The 23,875-nt window shown below is 39.1% G+C and overlaps 2 protein-coding genes across 5 annotated transcripts; one reads left to right on the top strand and one right to left on the bottom strand.

Annotated features, from left to right (window-relative positions):
* The first annotated feature begins 3 nt into the window (after window positions 1–3).
* mcoln3b (mucolipin TRP cation channel 3b) lies at window positions 4–6,385 on the top strand. 4 transcript variants are annotated; one of them, XM_056732386.1, is made up of 15 exons: window positions 6–134; window positions 1,782–1,993; window positions 2,566–2,733; window positions 2,875–3,028; window positions 3,157–3,235; window positions 3,317–3,413; window positions 3,596–3,695; window positions 3,824–3,936; window positions 4,551–4,581; window positions 4,669–4,700; window positions 4,871–4,972; window positions 5,234–5,356; window positions 5,503–5,709; window positions 5,849–5,970; window positions 6,065–6,385. In XM_056732386.1, the coding sequence occupies exons 2-15, from the start codon at window positions 1,784–1,786 to the stop codon at window positions 6,096–6,098; spliced, it is 1,572 nt and encodes a 523-aa protein (XP_056588364.1). In that variant the 5' UTR covers window positions 6–134; window positions 1,782–1,783; the 3' UTR covers window positions 6,099–6,385. The 4 variants fall into 4 exon arrangements, with proteins under 4 accessions (XP_056588363.1, XP_056588364.1, XP_056588362.1 ...); XM_056732385.1 differs by having other exon boundaries at window positions 4–134; window positions 4,551–4,700; window positions 5,852–5,970; XM_056732384.1 differs by having other exon boundaries at window positions 7–134; window positions 3,827–3,936; window positions 4,551–4,700.
* Window positions 6,386–7,144: 759 nt separating this feature from the next.
* Window positions 7,145–23,194, bottom strand: abcg2a (ATP-binding cassette, sub-family G (WHITE), member 2a). The gene is made up of 16 exons (XM_056732374.1): window positions 23,042–23,194; window positions 22,563–22,779; window positions 15,144–15,203; window positions 12,592–12,706; window positions 12,046–12,198; window positions 11,444–11,601; window positions 11,199–11,350; window positions 11,018–11,119; window positions 10,680–10,930; window positions 10,324–10,406; window positions 9,561–9,650; window positions 9,097–9,221; window positions 8,746–8,900; window positions 8,556–8,645; window positions 7,819–7,895; window positions 7,145–7,712 (listed from the first exon to the last, which is right to left on the bottom strand). The coding sequence occupies exons 2-16, from the start codon at window positions 22,772–22,774 to the stop codon at window positions 7,562–7,564; spliced, it is 1,974 nt and encodes a 657-aa protein (XP_056588352.1). The 5' UTR covers window positions 22,775–22,779; window positions 23,042–23,194; the 3' UTR covers window positions 7,145–7,561.
* Between the last annotated feature and the right edge of the window lie 681 nt (window positions 23,195–23,875).

The raw sequence follows: 23,875 nt of genomic DNA, 5'->3' as shown, positions 1-23,875 counted from the left end.
ACGTCGCTGTAGCCCCGCCCCTCTATTGACCTGTTCGGCGTCACGTTCGGCTCGTGTGTTCAGTTTATAAATGAGGTTTGTTTTGTATTACTGCGGTACTACTCGCAGCACTTCTAAATGAGAATGATAGAATGGTGAGTTTATTCAATTGTTGTTGTTTTATATGGTTAAGTCTCTTGTCTAAAAAAGTAAACATCCGGTAAATTGCTCTGTATTTAATAAATATATGAACATTTATTGATGGAAACTGTGTTGGTTTTAATGGAAACTTTAATGGTCTCAGTGGGTTTCTGCTGGTGATGTGGAAGGATCCAATAGAGCACCATTACCCAAAAACACACTTCATACTTTGTAACGTACTGGTTATAATGGCAGAAGCTTTCATATGTTATGGAGACCATTAGTGAACATTCCGTCCCAACATTTTTGATTAAATCACATCAGATCACTTTTTTAAATCCCAGTTTATTTGATTGAAATCATAGTTCACAAGGTGTTGATGGTGGTTTATGAGGCACAGGTATGATGGTGTCACATGTTTATCACATGACATTGAGGAATGAAGATGTGTTAGTGTCTCTAAAGCTTACACTGCTTTGCATTCAATCCAACAACCTCTGAAAAAGGTAAGAACTACAATACTGCACATCTCTGATGTCTATACAGGATTTTAAACATTTCTACTAAATCAGTGGTTCTCAAACTTTTTATGCCTTAAGTAAATTGCTCTGTAAATTGCTCTGACCAGACGGCAACATTTTGCATTAAAATACAGTGAAATGAGAGTCAGACAGTTATTATATCTGATGGTCCAAAGCAGGTTTATTGCTTATAAACATTTCTGGGTGTATCTTTACGCAACTATGTAAATCTCTTAAGTTATTTGGCATAACAGTTAAAGGTAAATCAGTGTTTTTCAGTTCAGGAAAATCAACACTTCTTTAACATTTAACAGCAACCTCTCCTAACTTGCATTATTTTGCACCAAGACACTGCTCCTGATTCCGGGTCTCAAAAAACAACTCTTATAAACTGAAATGCGTTTAAAATATGCATATTTGTGAAGACCTCATTTCATATAACAATACTATTATCATAATTTATTGACTTATTGATTTTCATTATTTATTCCTAAATTTCAGTTTCTCTCACGTACCCCATTTGGGAACCACTGTACTAAATAGACAAATGACACTTACTAAAAAGTGTTGAACACTTATATTCCTTTCAGAAAGTAATATCATTATATTAATATAAACCTGTGCAGTTTTAGAGAGCTTTTAAAATAGATTTTTCATCTGTGGCCAGTGTTGATTAAAATCTAAATGTTTCTGCTGACAATAAACCAGATTTGTATTGAGCATTTTCTTTTATCATCAATCATTTACTGATTTATAATAAGATGGAATTATACAATTCAAAATTATAGATATACAATGCCTTCATAATTTCCAAGTATTTTTGTGTTTGAATTTTCTTCTTACAGTATGTTTACAACACCAATCCATGTGTAAATTGGAATTGTCATTTTCTACACTAGTTTTGATGTTAAGTATGACATTTACATTGCATGATCTGAATTAAAGGACTGTGTTTAATAATAAAATCAAATCTGTGAGCTTTGTTGTAGTAATAATATTACAGTCTGCATAATCTGAGGTGATTTGTGTTTGTTCGCACTGAAATATCACACTGTTTTATTGAGAACATATAACCATTGCCGGATTTATCACGTTTGAATAGAGATTAGTGTCAGTCCAGCTGAATGTTTTGTTTTTCAGATATGGATGACTGCCGTGAGGCTTATTTATGTGTGAATGGCTCTAACATGAGCAGCGACACAAACCCTCAGCTGGAGCATGAAGAGCTGGAGAAGTTCAGGAGAAAACTCAAATATTTCTTCATGAACCCAAGTGACAAATACAAAGCTCGTGGAAAAAAGCCCTGGAAACTGATGCTGCAAATCATTAAAATCGCTGTTGTCACTGCGCAGGTGCAAGACACACATTTCCCTGAGAACAAATATTATGAACTGATTTCAGTTTAAACTTAAAGGGATTCTCCACCCATTAATGTTAATCATTTTCATTTACTCGTATAAATCTGTTTACATTTCTTTGTTGTCATGACCACAAAGAAAGATATTTGGAAAATTTTTAGGAATAAAATCAAATTGTGACAATGGTAGTCAAAAATGCCCCAGAACTGTTTGCTGTCCTACATTCTTCCAAATATCTTATTTTGTGTTTAACAAAACATGATACAATCGTTTTTCCTGCTATGGTTGTCAGTGATGTCCTGGAAATAACATTCTTCCAAATATCTTTCTTTGTTTTCATGAGTACAATGAGTCAATGATGGCAAATCTTTCGGTTTTATCACTTTAAAAAAAAAGTTATTAAAAAGGTTCAATGTTGGTTTAAAAAAGCTTTCATTAAAATGTGGAAAGCTATTGAACTTGAGCTGTTGCTAAGGTGTTGCTAGGGAAATTCTAGATGGTAAGCACTGCAGGGTGTAATGTTAACATATGTTTGCATACGTGTGTGTGTGTGTGTGTGTGTGTAGCTGGTGTGGTTTGGTCTGAGTAATCAGATGGTGGTTCAGTTTAAGGAGGAGAATCTGATGACGTTCAGACACCTGTTCCTCATGAACTTCACAGACGCTAGCAGAGACTCTTACGCCGTTTACACACAGCGAGACGTCTACACACACATCTCATACGCCGTCCAGCAGGTGATTTATGGTGGCAAAATGGCTTCTTCTGTTTAGACTTGAATAATCATTGACTTCTGATATAAATAGGAGTGACCAGCTGAACAGAAAGAAAATCAGATGCATTGAAAATTGTGATCCAAATATATATTTTTCTTGCAGTTTCTCATGTTGCCAAATACAACGGTTGGGAATCATGAATGTCAGAGAGAAGGAGACGCTTTCACGCCTCTCACCGTCTGCCAGCAGTTTTACAGTAACGGGAGCATCTCACCAGCTAATGAAACCTTCAACATCAACGCTCAAGTGGATGAAGGTGCAGAAGTTACGTGACACAAACACATTTTATATCATATATATTATCATCACACATAAATGTTTCAAAGTGAGATCGTCACATTGACTCGTGCGGGTCCGGTCTGATCTTCTGATGGTTTCTCTAAGAGTGTTTTAAGATTTCCCCAATGGTTTCCTCTTCACCCCTCACATCACATCCACTGAATCTAACACTCAACTTTGAAAGGTATCATCTTGATAACACGCAGAACATTGAATGTGATGTATGCTTGAATCAAGAGTGATGTGAATGTTGTTGTTATTTCAGACTGTTGTCGGTGATGGTGAAGTTCACTCTGAAGGCCATAAACCTGCAGACAGTTCAGCATCATGAGCTTCCAGACTGTTATGTCTTCAACATCATGGTACGAGTCACACGACCCTTCCGTCATCTGTTTTTGTCCGTCTTCATTCAACATTTATAAAAAAGGGAGATTTTTTCGGTGTGTGCTGGTTTTTCCGCACATGATCCGGAGCACATGATGAGTCTGAGACGTGAATCCTCTCGTGTCAGATGCATCAGATGTGATTTGATGTTTTCAAACAGATCCGCTTTGACAACAGGCCTCACAGCGGCAGAATCAAGATTGATCTGGACAATGATGTGGACATCAGTAAATGCAGAGACTGGACTCTGACTGGAGCATGTGAGCTCACATTTACGCTTCAAACTCAAAAGAAAATATTTTGAAGAACGTTGATAACCAGTCAACATTGAAGCTTATTATACTAACACTTTCAGAATGTTATTGATCATGTGTTTTTGTCTTCATAGCAGCGAGTAATATGTATATGATGGTTGTGTTTGATGTGGTGATCATTATAACTCTGGCGGTGTCACTGGTTCTCTGCACGCGTTCCGTGAAAGCCGGAGTCCTACTGCAGTTTGTGAGTTTGTGTGCCTCATGAAAAAAACTTTAAAATAAAGTATTACTGAAGTTAAATGTAGTATATTATATTTATCATTACATTTTATTAATATATACTACAGTTTATAGTTTTTGTTTTTTTAAATAGAGTTTGTTTTTCTGTTTGTTGTTTTCATGTTTTATTTTTAGCAGGTTTGTTATGTGTGATTTCATTCATTTTTTATTTGGTTTTATATGTTTGTTTTGTTAATATTTCACTTCTTCAGTTATCATATTGCTTCAACTTAAAATCGTTTCAGTTTATTGCGAAGGAAACACGTTTTTCAGACAATGGCCTTATATTTACTAACCACCATGTTTATGTTTGTTTTATTTGAAGTAAAATCGTGGTTAATTCTGTGACAAGTTTTAAAAACACTTGCAACAGTTCACTATGGTAAATAGAGTTTAAAACAGGACTTTTAATTTGTCATTGGATTTATTTTGAAATCTTTTAAAGAAACTATTAAGATAATTTATGAGTCATTGAGATGAAGTGAGACTATTAACCCACAGTGATTTATTTCTATTAAAGTTTCATGTTCTGTAGCTGGTCATTGGAGGTTTTTCTCATTCGTGATGTTTATTGTGCAGGAATATGTGGAGTTTTTCTGCAGCTGTTACGGTAAGCGCGTGCCTCTGTCTGACCGGATGGAGTTTATAAACGTCTGGTTTATTCTCATCATCATCAGTGATGTTCTGACCATCACAGGATCTGTGCTGAAGATCGTCATCCAGCTGAAGGTGAGGTCACCGAGCTGAGCTCTCGTCCAATCAGACGGGAGGGGCGGAGTCCGGGGAGAAGCTCTCAAATCTCTTTCTTAATGAATATGTAATATAAGTGAAGTTAATGAAGAATTCTGAGATTAAATGAACACTTCACATGTTTGTGTGTGTACTGTTTTTTTTCGTAGGCTGTGGCGAGTTATGACTTGTGTAGTATTCTGTTGGGCACCGGCACAATGTTTGTGTGGATCGGAGTTTTACGCTACATGGGATACCTGAAAAAATACAATGTATGATTCACTCCTCAACACTTTAGTTTACAGCTACACAATCACACTGAGCTGTAAAATCTCATCTTCAATCTTTTAACTTTTGTATTATAAACATGTATATTGAAAATAGTACAAGGGATGCATTTCAATATTGTGTATAACAATAAATGTGTAAACATCATAGACTCTTATAAAGTAACCAGACAAGCTGACTCCTCGTGAGATGTGATTGTGTTCTGCCCTCTAGTGGCTGTGAGGTGTAAGTGTGTTTCTGTTCAGATTCTCATCGTTACTCTGAGAGCATCTTTACCAAACGTCATCCGCTTCACCTGCTGTGCTGCCATGATTTATCTGGGCTATTGTTTCTGTGGATGGATCGTGCTCGGACCTTATCACACAAAAGCGAGTCATTCACATTTATACATTCATACATTCATTACGACCACAAAGGTTTTATACATTATCAGCATTAATATTTTGGCACACAAGCATCATTACACACTTGCACATGACATGTGAAGGAGTCTCTCTCTCTCTTGGTCCTTCAGTTCCGGACTCTGAACATGGTGTCTGAGTGTCTGTTTTCTCTTATAAACGGAGACGACATGTTCAACACGTTTAAGATGATGGAGCAGAAGAGTTGTGTGGTGTGGCTCTTCAGTCGGGTCTATCTCTACACGTTTGTGTCACTCTTCATCTACATGGTGCTCAGTCTGTTCATCACTCTCATCACAGACACCTATGACAACATCAAGGTAAGAGACAAAACTTTCAGATATCTGTACATGACATTTGTTGTGACCTAAAGAACACAGTAATTGAATCTCACACTCATTGAATAGCATTTCTTTCTGTGTGCGTGCGTGCGTGTGTTGTTGTGGTTTACTGGTTCAGCAGCAGCAGATGGAAGGAGAGCCGGTGTCAGATCTTCAGATGTTCATCACGCAGTGCAAAAAATCCAAACACATCAGTGTGAAGGAGAACACAGACACACACCTGATCTGCGGCATATACAGGTCACCAAACACACATCTTTTTTCATTTTTCAGGTGAATTGTTTAAACACTGAATGTTGCAGAGTCTAAATGAAATGTCTTTTTTTTCATTTAGGCAACACAAATCCAGTGAGAAGATTGACTGTTAGATCACAGAAGTAAAACATTATGTTCAGCTCAATACATTCGGATACGAAAGAATCCATCAAAGCTTTCCTTTTAATGTTTCAAAGGTTTTATGTTTTAGGGTAATGTGCATGAACTTGAAATGTCTGTATACGGCTCTGTGTATCCTTAAGATTTGAGTTTATCTGCTCCACACATTTGTTATTTATTTATAGTAAGTAGCCCATTTTGAGATGAATGTTCAGACCATTTGTGTGAAAAATGTTACCTTTTTCAAAATGTTGCATTAAAGATGTGCCTTTAACTTGTATTTTTGTAGTTTCCGATGTGTATTGTTGGTTCATTTAGGAAAATAATGTGAAGATCCTGCAGTAAAAACTCTTATATGATTAACTGTAAAAAAAAACTCATATATACACTGAAAAACGAACAGTTAGCCAAACATTAACTTTACTTTGTAGTATTTTTTTCAGTTTTATAATTTACTGTGAGAATATGTACAGTATATTCCACAAGATTATACATTTACGGTACAAATCATATTCATAATGTTTTTTGTAAGTCACCATAAAATGTGTAGTGAAAAGGGCCGTTGTGATTCTACAATTTTTTTATATTTAAGATAATTCTGTTTCTACTTATATTTGTTACCATGTAAGAACTTTACATTTTGCTGTGAGCATCTTTGAATGTTTTTATCTCTAAATCTATTCACTGCTCTACATACACCTGCATATTGAATTAAGACTCAATATATCACATGATTTTGAAATCTGCATTGGAAACATTAAAATGGGAACACAGAATTTAAAGGACAAACTTCAGTTAACTTCAACAAAATAATGCACTTTAAATGAGCGCATTAAATTTACAACATAACATTTGATTATTAATTATTTATTGTTTTATTGACTCTTGATTAACACTTAATTGTTATTAAGTTGTATTGATTATTATTTACATATTTACATATTTATTGATTCAACCATGAGAATCGCGTGCATGTGTTCCACACGTGTCTTTGTTTCTAAAGACACAATAATGATCAGAATAAGAAACAAACATTGAGCCTGAAAAATAACATTTTTATTGAGTCTTTTGCACAAATTACAAAAATATTAAAGATTAACAATAGGAAATAAACTTCAGAAACATTCACTTAGTTTCACATTTACAGTAACAAAACAAGAAATCTGGAGTGACTCCATATTGACAGCAATTCTTTACTGTGTGCACTGACGGAACTGATTTAAAACAAAACAAAACTTCTAAACATGAATGTCTTGTTAAAACGTTTTTCCTTCAAAACCTGAGCAGTCAAGATGATCGGTGAAGCATTTCCATAGGAATATTTCTCATTATCAGATGTGTGCAGGCATGTTATTTACTTGCGTGCTGATGTTGTTTCCTTCTTATGTGAAAACAAACTGGCCATTAAAGTGATGTGATGTTAGCAGCTCTATACTGATAGGTCTAGTGTGTGTGACTATGTGAATTTATTGATGAAGCGCAGTTTGAGATATGCAATCATCAGGAAAATGATGGTCATGATGCCCAGAGCTAAATGGTTTTGCCACAGACCCCAGCTAGAAAAATCAATGCCCTGATTGCCCAGAAATTCTTGTCCTGATGAACATCTGAAACCAGCAGAAAAACATCACATCAGCACATTCAGCTCTTCATTGACATCAACATTTCAAGTGTGAAGAGATAAGACTCATTGATAGTGTGTTTTATACGTACACTTCTACAGGCCCGGAGATCGATATGTTCCTCGTGTCACAGAATGTAAGTCCTGTAAACTCATTGATTTGCAGAGCCTGTAAAAATCATCAGTGTTAGTATTTACTATTCACTACAGCAACATATCAAAACATGACATTCCTTATTTTATTATCATTTTCCATTTCATATGCAATGTCAAACAATTCACTAAAATAATAAAGTATATTTTGTTATAAAAAAGATCAAAGTCCACTTTCTTTTGTACTTAAACTCAAAGTTGACTATTGTTGCACTTAAAGTACACTTTTATAAACTTAAAAAGTGGGCAAATTTGGTCCCATGTAGTATTGTAATAGTACACTTACAAGTATGCAAGGACGTACTACTTAAGCTATACACAACATAAAATAAGATAAATATAATATTGATTGTGTAGTTCAAAAAGGAACGTAGTTTAGTTGTTTTTTTGTAAAGTTATGACATCACAACTGTGAGCTCAATAACAGCTCATGCTTACATATCAACACTTAATCAGAAACTTAACCAGTCACAACAGACATCACACGCAATATTTACAGTTTTACAGATGGTGGAGGAAGTGGAAAGTAGTCGAAATACATAAAAAAAAACTGAAGGAAACTGAATCACTGTTGCTGTATAAGACAAAAGCACAAGAAGTGCATTTAGGGGAAAATAAATATATGTCAGTATTGATTTTGATCAGATTTAACAAACGTTAGTGATTATTGACTCACAGCCAGACCGTAGCGAGGAATACTGAGATACTTCAACCAGTTCAACCACGCAGCCACGCTGGGCAAATTCACCAACAGCCCGGAAAAGATCTGAATACAAACACACAGTTTCAAAAATAAGCAACCTCATTACTTTTCATTTGTAATGCTGTGTGTGTGTGTGTGTGTGTGTGTGTGTGTGCGTCATCACCATCATGAACACAAAGCTGATGGTCATGAAGATGTTGGCGATGGCGACCACAGTCTGATCAGCAGAGATGGCCAGTGTCATGGATGTGGCCGTGTATGACACCATAATGATGGAGAAGAGGAAGATGAAGAACGCGTCTGCAGCCGCTTTCAGTCCTGTAGAGAGGTCACACAGAAGTCAAGTGTGTGTTTTGTGTATATTTGTGTGTGCCAGGACTTTTTTTATATGTTAGCAGGGACCTAAACATGAATGGACAGCAACTCATGAGGACCCGGTCACTGTTTGTCCCCACGGAGATTATAAATCAAACGTGTGTGTGTTTGCATGTGTGTGTAAGAGTGTGTGTCTGACCTATCATCCAGTACGCCACACAGCTGAAGATGATGGCAGGAATGGTTCGCAGGGTGATGATGTCAGACAGAATCTTAGACAGAAAATAGACGGAGACTCTGTAGTATCCACTGATGTACTCGTGTCTGAAGAGATCACAACGATGACATCGACAGATTACATAACAATTACAACAATTATAACATCAACACATTACATTATAGGTGCGGACGGGATCATCGCGACCCATCCAGTGTGGACTAAATTAAGATTTATAATGGAATCTAATGCGTTCTATTGTCTTTTGTTGTATTGTATCACTTCGTGTCCAGTGTAGACAACATGTTCTATTTTTTTTACTGTTTTAGTGGAATTTATGTTCATGTATTTAATATCTTTTTAATGTCTATAAATTCTTTCCAATAAACCTCATCCATTGAGTTACGTGTGTGTGTGTGTGCGTGTATCTGTGTGTGTTCACTCACACAAATAGTTTCCTCTCTGTGATGAAAAGCTCGGCTGAGGAAACAGAACTAAAGCACTGATTTGTTGTGATGAAGAAAAGAGCGCCCATCCTGAAACACACACACAATCTTTTTGTAAGTAAGTGGCAACCCTTAAAAAAAAGTATACTTTAAGTTGAATTTATTAAGCATCCTTAAGTAAAGTTCAAGTATATTTAAAAAGTCCAGAGAATGAAATTTAGCAGCATCTAGTGGTGAGGTTGTGAATTGCAACCTACTGCTCACTCCTCCCTCCCTTTTTTTAGAAACTGTAATTTTAAACATACTTTAAATGCAACAGCAGCACACTTTCAGAACACAACTACGTGAGGTATATAAAAAGGTAAACTTTGACACTTATTCAAGTGTAAACATTTTTAAACTATAAAATAACAAAGACAAATGAGAAAAAAAACAGGTATAGTTCTGGCTTTTGTTTAAACTAGTAACTTTTAATATGTATCTTCACTTCCGTATGACATAACGCTTATTGCTCCCTGTACTCACTGTAAGTTGCTTTGGATAAAAGCATCTGCTACATGACCAAAAGTAAAATGTAATAAACTTATTTGTAAAGTCATTGCAACAGAGACATTACACCGTGTCTGAATGCCTCTGGATTAGTAAATTAAATATTAAACCAAGTGACTTTGGTTTTCAAACAAGCAGTTCACATCAAGACATTTGTTGGGTATTACATCATAAACAAATGTGTTCTGCGATCTATGAACTGAATAAGTTTCACCTGTTCTGAATTCCACTCGAATTGGCTTGCACTCCAAAAAATATGGCACCAACAATAAGAGCCAGAAAAATCATCACTCCAATCTGAAACAACGAAGAGAAATACATTAACATGTCTCTAAAATAACAATATTCCCACATATCATGACCTTAAAACACAGTTTTATTCATTTCTAGTATTTAAATACTTCGTTAGAAAGCAAACTGACAACCAACCAGGAAATATCTGATGTGTAATATATTGTTTCATGTAAAAACGTCACCTTTCTAACAATATCCACAACAGTTTTTAATGTATTTTTTGGGTGTGATAGAAACTGATATGCCAAAAGCTTCAGACATAGATGTGATTTTCACCTGAGCGACTGATGTCTGAGGATTGAGCAAGAGGTTCTTGAACGTTCTCTTGAGAACCCATCTGAACTGATGAAAGAAGGACGTGTTGTAGGTGATGGTTCTGGATTTGGGACGTATGCTGTATTCCTGAACCTGAACGATTTTCTGCAGCTCACTTTGAGTTTCTTTAAAATTGGAGCTTTTCTTGTATTCCTCCACCAGACGCTCCTCGATGCCCTTCAGAGATGAAGTGACCTGCTCCTGATCCAGTTCTGACACAAAAAAAACACAATTCACTGTTTCGGTGTTGTTCAAACGAGTCATTTTAAGAGTTCAGTGGGAGTGTTTGTGTGTTGTACCCTCGCTGTCGTTGAGTTTGTTGAGCGTCACGGCCGAAGAGTCTCCGTTGATGACGTCCAGGAAGAAATCAGCAGGGTTGTTGTGAGGTTCACACGTGTATCCTGACACACAACATACATCCATGAACATGTGTGATGGTAAAGAAACACGTGTGACGTGCGTGAGTGAGTGCGTTCTCACCGATGTCACTGAAGTACTCAAGAGCATTCTGAGCGGCTCCGTGATAAACCAGATTCCCGTTCACCAGCAGCGTGAGACTGTCAAACAGCCGGTAGATGGAGTACCGCGGCTGATGGATGGACAGGATGATGGTGCGACCGCTGTTCCCCATCCTAAACACATCAGGATTAAACACACGCATGTGAGCGTTTAACTGGTTTACTGTGTGTGTGTGTGTGTGTGTGTGTGTGTGTGTGTGTACCAACCGCTTGAGCAGCTTGAGGACCGAGTTTGCCGTGCTGGCGTCCAGACCCGTGGTGGGCTCATCCAGAAACAGGACTGAAGGATCAATGATCAGCTCCATACCGATATTAGTCCTCTTCCTCTCTCCACCCGAGATTCCACGAATCAGCTGTGTGCCCACCTGCACACCAGCCAATCACATTCACATGTCAGAATACTTACGTGATGTTAAATTCAGAGCAAGGTTATTTTGGTTTGCTAAAATTAAAACTTTGCAAAAGTTTCTGTTCTTTGAAATCAAAAATTAAAAATGTTGCCTCAGAAATAAACTGAAATAAGTTTAAAGAATAAAAATTATAACAATGAACAAGATTTTAATAAAAATTAATGGTATATAGATATCTACAAATAAATGATAAAATGAAAAAAGCAAATAACAAAGTTGCTAAAAAATTTAGCTAAAATTAGCAACTAAAAAAAGTTAATTACTTATGTTCCGAGTGACAGCCTGTTATCAAAGAGATGATGTCTACATTTTTTATATTTTTTATAAAAAATAATAATAATACAGTACATGCAGTTAAAAATTATCCCTGCGTTTATGTAAAACAGTGCAGTTTGTTACCCGTGAATCTGCCACTTTGCTCAATCCGAGCTCTTGAATGAGTCTCTCGACCTTCTCATCTTTATCTCTCTGCTTGATAGATTTGGGAAGACGTAGAGCGGCTGAGAAACGCAGATTCTCTCGAACGGTCAGTGTGCCCATGACCACATCATCCTGCCGACACACACAAACACACATACACAGTCAAATTCAGGATGTTCCATGTGTGTATTCATGACACTTTCTAGCATGCAATGATTAGTATGAAACTGCAGAAATGTGAATCTCATGACTCAAGTCATTATAGATTCAATAAAGCTATCACTGAAGAAACAGTACTGAACATGACCGACACAGAAACTTCCTAAATCATGAATGAATCATAGTGTGTAATCCACGTAAGAATCCGGCCTGATCTTTACACGATTATTTAACAAAGTGTCAAATACGTACCATATGGATCACACAAAATCAATAATTAGCCGAATATCTCTTATACTATTGTGTCTAATCATACAAATTAGCGTGAGATGATGTGAAAGAATGTTGTCATGTATCAGTCTGCACCTGAACCACATATCCAGACAAACATTTAAAGTTTGGAGGTTGTGGAGCTCCGTCTATTAGAACCTCTCCAGACAGACCGGCAGGATCCTTACGGGCAGCCAGGACGTCCAGAAAACTGAAGACAATTCAAACAATACAACAATATAAGAGAGAGATAGAGAGAGAGAGAGAGAGAACGAGAGAGAGAAGAGTAAGGGGAGAGAGAGGGAGGAAGAGAGAGAGGGCCCTATTTTAACGATCTGAAACGCAAGTGTCAAAGCGCAAAGCGCAAGTAACTTTGTGGGCGGGTCTCGGCGCTGTTGCTATTTTCCCGGCGGGATAAATGGCTCTTGCGCCCGGCGCAAATCTAAAATGGGTTGGTCTGAAGTAGCTTCATTATTCATAGGTGTGGTTTGGGCGTAACGGGGAATAAACCAATCAGAGCGTCATCCAACATTCCCTTTAAAAGCAGGTGCGCAAGTTCCATTATGGATTGCTATTATTATGGCGTATTTACCAGGCGCAAAAATATGAGCACGCTCAACTTAACTGGTAAGTTGAAGACTAAGGTTTTTAATGTACTTACATTATGGTAAAGGTGATTTCACAGTCTTTTTTTTCAGTCTTTCAGTTTTTTCAGTTTTTCAGTCGATTTTTTTCCCTGGTTCTTGACGGACAAACCAATTTGTCAGATGTCCTTTAACATATATGTCTTATTGCCACTATTGGGCAAACAGGTCTGATCCTTAATTACTACAATTAGCCTGAATAATTTGTAAGCTAGATTTATGCCTATTTTTTCACATCTTCGTGGCACACCACAATGATTTCCTTTTTTTTCCAATGATTTCCAATGATTTAATATTTTTTTAGTGTAACAATTTATGATTTGCAAAAATAGCTGTTGCATCTGTGTAGATTACATGAGCAAAGTGTATGCGCGTTGTGCACGCTATACATTATGGTCAAGCATGCGCCCTTAAAATAGCATAATGAACAACGCGCAACGCGCCACTGACTTTAGACTAGTTTTTTTCTGGTCAGTGGCGCAATTGTTTAATGGAACAGCAAAATAGCACCAGCGATTGTTTGCCCCGGAACACGCCTCCTTTTTTGCGCTGAACCGCCCAGGGAGCGCAAGTTCATTCACTAGTTTAGCGACGTGCTTCTGTGGAGGGAAAAGCGCGCTTTGCGCGGGTGCAAAATAGGAATGACACATGCGTCGGTGTACAAAGTCAATTGCGCTGGGTGCAAGATAGGGCCCAGAAAGAGATAGAGGGAGGGGGAGAGAGAGAAAGAGAGGGAGAGAGAGAGCGGGAAGGGGAGAGAGAGGGAGGGAGAGATGGCGGTATGGAGAGAGAGAGAAAGAGAGAGAGAGGAGTAAGGGGAGAGAGAGGGAGGAAGAGAGAGAAAGAGGGGCCCAGACATGGATCTCGACACTTCGTTTGTCTTGTCTAATTGAGAAATTTACAGATTTCCAAATGTTTATCTTGTGCTGAAATGTTTAACCCTTGCCTGTCTTGTTGAACTGTGATGTGACAGGTTGTTTCCTGTTTTAAGATGAGTTAAAATGAGTTTAGGAGCAGGTGATACAGCATTTTATTTATTTTTTCCTTGTGGTGGATCCATGAAAATGCTGTACTTTGTTTATTGTTGTTGAGAGGAAACAGCAGATTTCAAAATGTTTATATTGCACTATAGCTTGATTGTCCTGTTGAATTCTGAGGTGACAGGTGATTTCTGTTTAAAATGAGTTGAGGACCAAAATGCTACTTGATTCTAGGAGATTATGGATTTTTGTTTGTCTGTGGACTTCCTCTGTGATGCCTCTATAAATTCAAAACATGTGTGCTGGGAGTAGGTGTTGTTAAATAAATACTGGATTCTTAGAAAGTGGTTGCTTATTTATTTATTTGTGAAAATGGAGGACACGTCCTTCAATCTCTATGTAATGGGTCAATTTTGCCATATTATACTGATGCCGATGCGTTTTGTTTTCATAACATCATAAATGAGGTGCCTTGACAAGAGAATTTAGTGGTGCATTTGTAGTTTCTTTGAGCATTTGCACATCTGTATATCAAAATGCACTTGGGGACAGTTAGTTATTGTAATATTGAGTATATTTACTATATTACTGTAATTTATTCTGTATTTTGCCAGATTATGGTGATCCTGGGGTCGTGATGATGGGGTACTTGAATATTTTGCCCTGGGTACAGCGAAGTGTTAATCTGGCCCTGGAGGCAGGGAGGGAGAGAGATGGCAGTAAGGGGAGAGGGAGAGAGCGGTAAGGGGAGAGAGAGGGAGGAAGAGAGAGAAAGAGATGGAGTGAGGGAGGGAGGGAGAGAGAGAGAGAGAGAGAGAGAGAGAGAAGAGATGGAGTGAGGGAGGGAGGAGAGAGAGAGAGAGAGAGAGAGAGAGAGAGAGAGAGAGAGAGAGAAAGAGATGGAGGGAGGTAGGGAGAGGGAGAGAGAGAGAGAGAGAGAGAGAGAGGGAAGGGGAGATAGAGGGAGGAAGAGAGAGAGAGAAGGTGGGAGGTAGAGAGAAAGCGAGGGAGAGAGAGATCTTACGATGATTTTCCACTTCCTGTTGCTCCCAAAATGGCGTTCAGCCCCGGCTTCATTAGACCACTAGAAAAAGTAAAGAAATTTATTAAATAATCAACATAATTTTCATCATCGTTAATTTTTTTGAGCAAGTTAAGGTGCATAAAGCCTGAAATGATCAATAATTACATTGAGAAATGTGTAATTAATCCATACTTTAATAAATGTACATTAATTATATTTCTCTGCATTAACATTTGTTTACATTTAAGTCCTTTTTATTTCAAGTATTGAAGCGTTAGTCTTTGATCAAAAGGTCTGTAAGATCATCAGAAACAGATATTCAGTTTATTTTGCCAAAACGCTTAACTGCTGTAGGTGATCATAAATCACATAATTATATCAAACTGAACATGAAATGTAGTGAAGCGTGTGTGGAGGTTTGCTTTTAGCAGTTTTTACAAATGAGAAATGACACGCGAGAATTACCGAAGCACACTCCTATGCTTTCTGTGAGAAATTGACCATTTCGTTTTACAAGTTCACCTATGCAGATAATAACGATAGCAGGGGTGTAAAAGTTTGAGTATGTTGTGTGATGTCCGGGGTGCGGGCTCCGAGCTCGCTGGTTGCCAATGAAACCCGGAACACTACTCCCGCTAGGGACGAGTGCCCAGAGCTCGGAATCGGCCCGAAACCCAGAGATCACCCCCCAAAGTACAATTGAATGCAGGACAGCAGCCCCACAAAAAAAGTGCAAGGCTTAAGGCTGCGTAAATATAGATTGGGTCGCAGTTGGCCTGGGTCGTGAATTAAGTCCCTGGAGGCTTGATTGCTTATTTGGCGGTCGTAATTTGGTAGGGCAATCTACTTTAGTCATAGACCGGAAGCAGCCCCTGTGAAGTGGCTGGAACCTTGGTGTTGCCAACCCGTATTTCTGCGTGGGTGCAGAGGTGGTGGGAAGTTGGTGTGTTCCTCTGGAAGAATAGCGTCTGCTGTGGCTGGGCGCTAGAAGAAGCTCGGGACCCTGCTGGGTTGGTCGCTACAGTGATACTGGCTTCACGTTGGGAGGTGTCTGCTGTGGCAGAGCATGAGTTGGAAGCACGGGCCCCTGTGGGGGCGGTCGCTGCAGCGATACTGGCTTCATGTTGGGTGGTGTGTGCATTGGCAGAACCCTAGTTGGAAGCACAGGCCCCTGCTGGGGTGGTTGCTGTGGTGATAATAGCTTCTGTAAGTTTGGTGACTGCTGCGTTGGGGCTGAAGATTGAAGCATGGGCCTCTGCGTGGCAGTCTTTGCATGGTGGTCTCTGCGATGATACTGGCTTCTGTAAGCTGACGATAATGCTGATGGATGACTGGAAAGCTTGGTAGATTGTTGCGTGTTGGAGCTAGACAATCCTAGAGATGAGGGTCCGATGAGCTTCTCTTAAGAGGGTGCGATCTGACCAGATGTAACTTTTGGAGGCCTCTGATGACCAGCGGCCGAGCGCTTGAATCTGCGGCTGTGCGAGACCTTTTTGGGCAGCTGTGGTTGCCTTGCCAATTCAGAAAGAATGACTTGAAAACTGATCTGCGGGGATGCCTGAAAGGAGTAAAACAATTTTGAGATGTTTTTGTAACCAAAAGCGTGTGGCTGGACCATTGGAAGCGTGTGGCTTGGCGTCTACGAAGAGGGGGTTGGAAGGAGAATTAACCTGCGGTCTCCTGAAGGTAGGCTGAAAGAGTTTGGTATGGGTGTAAGGGGGACTGGAGGTTGAAAATATAAATTAAATGACCTTTCCTAGCCTGATCCGCCTTCTTCGTTTGATGAAAAAGGTTATGGCTTCTGAGAGATGATCGGATGGATTGTGGGCTCGAATATGGAAGTTGTGTTGATTTCTTAACTTCTAAGGAGGATGAAGAATGCCAAGATGAACATAGCTTCGAGGGTGCAAGCTGTTTGCTTGGAGTAATAACCTCTTTGGAGGGTGGTGATACATTTTGTCAAGACCTCTAAGGTGATAGGTTGTCTAGCATCTGGGCGGGTTTGTTGTGCTCTCTGGATGCCTTTGACCAGCATGGCAGCTTGGGAACTTGCTATGGCTGGGGAAGGTGTGTTGAAAATGTATTTGTCCGCTCCGGTATTCTTTAATTGAGCTGGCTTGTAGGTTTTTTACGGTACTGAGGAAGGAGATGAATGAAGAGATATTGAACAGAGAAAAATCAGGAAGAAGGATGTTGTATGTGCGATGGAAAGTTTTGAAATTCCTGCAAACTGTGAGGTAAGATTGAAGAGTCCTGGGGGAGACGGCTTGTATGATGGAAATGAGGGAATCTTCTAGTAGGGTTTTTAGAGGGTGGTTTAGGCCAAGATTAGTTCCGAATAGGGAGGGTCAGGTGTCGCCATTTGTTCTGAATCCGGTGCCAACAGCCTGAATTTTTTAAATGCAAAACAGGAAAGAGTGTTAGCTATCTGGTTTTTTGAACCCGACATGTGTTAAGCTGTTACAATGAACTGATTGCAGGCTGAAATCCATAACATGCGTCTTATGAAAGGCATTAAGGCACTGTACTGTTGCTTCGATAGCGCAGTGCACGATTATGCTGGAAGCGGTCCATTCTTTCCCCCAGAGGTATACTGCTATGACTAGCTGATACTGCTCGAAACTGCGGAACAACCGAGAGATTGTATTAATTCTGAGAGCAGGGGGGGCCAGGTAGAAACAGTTTATGCTTGGAAAGGGGTAGATGAGATATCGAAAATTAAAGTTTTTTCCTTGAGAATTTCCTCATGGCCACGCCGATGGGGCTGATACGGAAAACTGTGAATGGTGGGGCGGCGAATGGTTCGATCAAAAATTTGTCGTCAATCTCCTTTTTTAAGAGGAGATCAAAGGTTTCGGGTTCAGCGAGCGTGGATTGAAGGTTTGGGCAGATTATCTTGTGGGAGAGGGGAATTATGACGCCGGGGTTAAAGCTGCTCGATAAGACATTCAAGAGGAACTGTATGAAATGAGTGTCGGAATGTTGCGATAATTCGCGAGACAAGTGCCACACATTGACAGGAGTCGACAGATAAGGTTTAAACTTTTAATTGACAGATTTGGCTACTGGGCAAACTAAGTGACGTCTGTGAAACGTGAAAAGGCGACGGTGAACTCTGGGAATGACAATTTACGCAAGTTATTTTGTGACAGGTTCTTAAGGGTGAAAGAAAGGTCTCCGTAGGTTATCTGTCGATCTGCTGACGGAGGTGAAAGTGGTGTAAGTAAGAGAAAAATATCTACTTCTGCACATGCCAAAATCTGTTGCCTGATGGATCCGGCAACGCGTGGTGGTTCCAAGACCGGGGGAGGATCTGGGCTAGTAGGGGAGGGAAGGGAGAGCTGCTTCTGTGGCAGCTAGCGGAGGCAGCCTTTCGCTTGCCGCTGCATTCGCCGCTTGTGCCTGGGGAAAATGGTATTTGCCATGAATTTGGGAGAATTAGGGGTTTGAAGCCCAGGCTGGGGCCGTCATCGTTAACAGAGGCAGCCTTACACTAGTGATCGACGTCGGCGCCGCTGGCCAACAGCTGGTGGTAGGTGGAGGGAGTGCAGGGAAATGGAAAGGGGCTCCTGGCGGAAGCGTGCTGCCATGTCCGTAGCTGTTGAAGTTGGTGCGTGTGATGTTTCCGGTAACTGGCATCAGGGAAGCTGGGAGAGGAGGAAACTGCGGGGCTTCCGTAGCTTGCTCTTCTGAGGGGTGGACGAAGGCTGTCTGCATCTGCGGTCTGACGGAGGAAAGTCTCTCCGTGATGTGGTGGCGAAACCTACTGCTTTGGCCGGCTGGTCTGCTGCTTTTGGCTGCTTGGAAGAACTCTGCAGCTCGGCTCCGGAATGCTGCGTTGGCTATAGTCCGTACAATTCGGCCTTGTTTAGGCGCCGGCTGAATTGGACGTCCTTATTTGACAATGCTTGTCGTAGGCTCAGGGCGGTCCATTTTTCGATGGCCAGAATGTTTGAGGCCGCTGGAACGTAGGAAGAAGCTGGTGAAGTTGTATGAAGCCCTGCTGGGCTTTACGACGGGGAGTACCGGCGCGGGGAATTGGTCCATCATTACTGACGGCCTCAAGGCTTAGCCGACTGAGTGTTGATTTTTCTGCCATGCTGATAGACTGAGAGAATGGCGACGGTAGACGTTTGGTCTATATTTATGCTGGTTAGTTTGAGCTGATAGGTTAGTTTCGTGATTGCTGATGTCGAACCAGTCGGGCTTGATTATATGCTCACGCTCCTCCCGAACTTTGTTAATTAAACATTATTTAGTTTCACTACAGTGCAGAAAACACACAAGAGACGTGCAAATAACTCATCCTCACGACCAAACAGAAGCACCTGCATGCCACATTAAAATATTTAAAGACTGAAAAGGATGTAACCAAAGTACATGTTTCACATTCTTTCTGATTATCATCTACATGTGCACACACAAACATTCGCATGTCGGTCTCTCTTCTATCTGCATCCATCTGAAGCTCTGACTACACAACACTCTTTAAAATATTAAACTCATTAGGGCTGATTTCTGATGGAGGACTGTCAGATAAAAATCATTTCATGAGTTCAGATGAGAAAATAAACCTCTGATCTCATGATCAATTATACAAGCACACACCCACACAGCTAAATCATTACACACAAGCAACCAACAACCTCAGACGAGTGAAACCAAAGTACGCTGTCCGGATGTTTACAGTCTTGTGTCTTTCTATTAAACGTTTTTTTCATTATAATAGTATGATGTAAAAAATATAATAATTTCACTGTAAAATGACATGATTTATATAATAATTTCACAAATTTACACTGTAAAAAAAATCCAGGTTAAAAATACAATTTTCTGGCAGATAGTTTGTCAGAAATATTATGTAAAATGTAAAATTACACTTTTCCTCCCTGTTTTTCTTGTAAATCTGCAATTCTCTGACAATATTTCAAAAATCAATCTGTAAAAAAATATATTTTTTCCTTTTTTTGACATTATACAGTGAATTCTCAAAAATAACTTCTTGTGTAATTTGACGTTTTTTGACCATATTTCAAAATTCAAAAAATGTATAGGTTTTTTGTGTTGACATTATACTCTGATTTATTTTTAAATTGTACATTATTTTAATTATGAGTAAATTTGATAATTTATGCTAGTTTACCTAAAAAATGATTGTGTCCAGACAGACCTAAAGCTTATTTATTATCATAAATAAGTGAAAATGTTGAACTGTAAACCTTGTGACAGACAGGTTTTACCTCACCTTTAACAGTGTTATGTGATCAGAATGTTGCGTGATTTGTAACGTGACATTCAGTGATTCAGCCCTCATGAGAGACAACAAACCGTGACTCTTATCTAACATAGGCTGAAAGTCAAGGTCTGATCTCTCGACATCCCTGTCGCTGTCTAAAACAAACACTCAAATAAAATCAGAATCTTCCTGAAACCCTTCTCTCGGGGGTCCCGTCGAACCCTCTCACCCCGTCACGGTGTGAAAACTTCATTAGTGATGTTCTGAAGAACAAACGGGGAGCAGAAATGTCACAGTCATCAGGTTATAAAATCATGTGATTGAGTAACCTGTCATGAACATATATAACACTGTGTGTGTGAGCACGTGTGTAAAGTAAACACGCAGACAGGGTGTGTATGATTGTAAAACAATGCATTTGCTCATGTAACTCTGTGACCAGTGAAGCAGCGCAGCACGTCTGGAGGAAGTTTGGGAGGTCGGCCGCTCTCAGACGCCGCTGGAGTTCCTTTCAACTTTGCCAAATTTCCTTCCACCAATTCACACAAAATCCCTCAGGTGCTTTCCACAATCACACACATTACACCAGCATCACGTCCACACTTCACAAGCTTCTGACGATTAACCACCTCACGGCTGTACATTTAATGCATTACTGCTATTCTTGTGTATTTCTGACAACATCCAACGCTTGTGTTCATGTGAATCACGCTGTGTTTTCTGAGGGCTACACGAGAAAAAAAACACGCAGTGGGAAACAAGTCTGAACATGTGACCTCATATTGTCCTCCTGAAAACTGAAGGAACCTCCGATTCACATTTCAGCACTGAACAAAACTTTACACAACCTCATCCATGAAACAACACAAAACTCCAGAAACATCCAGATGTGTGAAAACTGAAGAGAAATATACCTCAGAAAAATGAACAAATAAAAAACAAACAAAACAAAGATTTTGCTTTGACCAAGGTTTTTGTCCGATAATAAATCTTTGCCAAAAACAACACTTTTATCATCACCAAAACTGGAAATACATTGAAATAAATATCAGTTAAAAAAACTCAGTACTACGGTATTACCGTGAAAACCAAAAGATGTGAAGGAACATTTCAAAACCACACACAGTAGAGTATTAAATCAGATTTTGAATGTAGCAAAAGTATATTAATGTTGTGTTCGTGTGAAAGACAGATTAGCACATGTAGAACCACAGATTTACTATAAATACCATGGTTAAACTATGATAACTGTTTCAAAACTGAGGTAAAGCAGATCAAAATATCACGACCCTCCCATCAGATTTTATTACTGGACCATAGTACACACAAAAAAGATTATGTTGTTCAAGCAATACCAGTGTTGGTTGTAACCAGTTACTAAGTAATAGTTATTGTAATTGAATAACTTTTACCTTGAAAAAGTAAAGTAAGGAATTACTCTGATTTTTCTGTAATTTATTTACAGTAACTTGCCCAAGATGTAGGAATACCACACTGTAAAACTTTGCTGTAATTTTTTTAGTAGGTTTGCCAGTAACTTACTGTAGACTGAATTACTGATTACTCCAATAAGTCCTTAAATCCATTACTTTAATCAAAATGAAAACACATTGACCTTTGAGGCTCAAAGAGACCAAGAGGAGACTGGAATTAGCAAAGCAACACTGCGTCCTAAGCATTTTTCTCTTGTCTTCTGTACAAAAAGATTTAAAACTTCTTAAATTACGATACATTTACATAACAAGCAAAGTGACCCAGGATATTCAGTTTCACGGAAGAAAAATATATAAAGTACACTGTAAAAAATTACTAGCACATTTTCGTTAATGCTATAATGCAATTGAATGTCGTTCAAAATGTAAATGCAGGAAAAACAGGTGTAAAAATGAATACAGAAAATTCCTAAATATTATTAAAGTATAGTGTGCCCTATTTTTACGGATTTTTGTGAGTGTAGGTAAGTTTATGCTTAAAACAAAACTGTACATTAAATCTACAGTAAATTACTGGCAAACCGGCTGCGAAATTACAGCAAAGTTTGACTGTGTATACCATCACTTGACCATGGTGCCCCTACCCTTACTTTTTTGAAACACCCAGTGTATGGTCAACCAACCTACATTAATGTACCATGGCAGTACTTGATAACTCCAGATGGACGGACAGATGTGACAGAGACTCACTTGAGGTCGATGAGGATGTCTTTCTTTGTGATCTTTCTCTTGCAGAGGAAGCCGCTCTTCATCTTCACACTGTAGTGGATTTTGTGGAAGCTCACCGTGGATCCTCGCCGGGGTGATGACGATGAACCCATGGTGGACAGGGTCTTACTGGTGGTCCCACTGTTTCCCACATCATTTACTTTGGTCATATGAACCTCACCGTCTGCCATCATCACGCCTTGAAAACAACAGAGCAAGCACAGACAATACATTATTCATTAAGTAAACCACACAAACACTCAACCACAGATCCTCCATCCTAAACAACAGCGGTACCGTCTAAAGAGCATTAAACCGGCTGCAAACCGATTGTTGATCAACGGACATAAAGTAAAGCGGCTATAATTAAAGACCGCGCGCGCGTTCCTTACGTCATCTCTGAACAAACGCTTAAGAGAAACAGTAAAAATGCAAAACAAGGGAATCAAAGAGAAATTTACCGGCTCGCGGGACGTCACAAATACAATAATTTCAAGTAGATTTAATCGGAAAACAGACGTGACGTGAGCGTCGAACGCCTGAAGAAAGTGAAGAATCGTCGCGTTTGCTCCTCTCACGCACACTGACTCTCTCTCTCTCTCTCTCTCTCTCTCTCTCTCTCTCTCGCGTGTCTGTGTGTAGTTATGTGAATGAGGTTTCATAAAGAACATGAGGCGGGTCACACGTGCGACTATAAGCGGAATGACTTCTGCTTGACTTAGCCCGCATATGTGCGTTTGCTTTAAATACGATCCTACTTTGCTTTCTAGCTGAAACATACACGGATATGCTTTGTATATATTACATACAATCTTTACAAATAAATAGAGTGTTGAAGATATATTTGCACATTAGTTTGCAAATATCAGCCAATAGGAGCTCTGTACTCCACTTTAATATCTGTGTTCGGCGTGTTTATGTATTAATACCGAATTTAAATGTTGAAATTCTGAACATTATGAAACACAATTTTTAAATTATGTAACGGCCCTCATTATGGCTCATCATACTGTGTTTAATTGTGTCTCTTGACAGGTTATACAACCATCTGTTTGGCAAATGATAGAGCACTGGACTCTGCCCGCATATAAAAACCTTATCAAACACACGCACACACAGAGAGAGAGAGAGAGAGAGAGAGAGAGAGAGAGATTTCATTTGTTAACTGACATATACTTTATTTTACATTTCATTCTATATTTATCCCTTACTCAGCATCTTATTTAAATTGTTCTCTGTTTGTACTAATTGTATGTCTCTTGTTATATGTTCAATGCTGTGGCCATAATGTAAGC

The sequence above is a fragment of the Triplophysa dalaica genome, chromosome 20 (assembly GCF_015846415.1).
Source record: "Triplophysa dalaica isolate WHDGS20190420 chromosome 20, ASM1584641v1, whole genome shotgun sequence".
In the NCBI taxonomy this organism is placed as follows: domain Eukaryota; kingdom Metazoa; phylum Chordata; class Actinopteri; order Cypriniformes; family Nemacheilidae; genus Triplophysa; species Triplophysa dalaica.
Note: the sequence above shows the minus strand (reverse complement) of the source record. Positions and strands in the feature narration are given on the sequence as shown.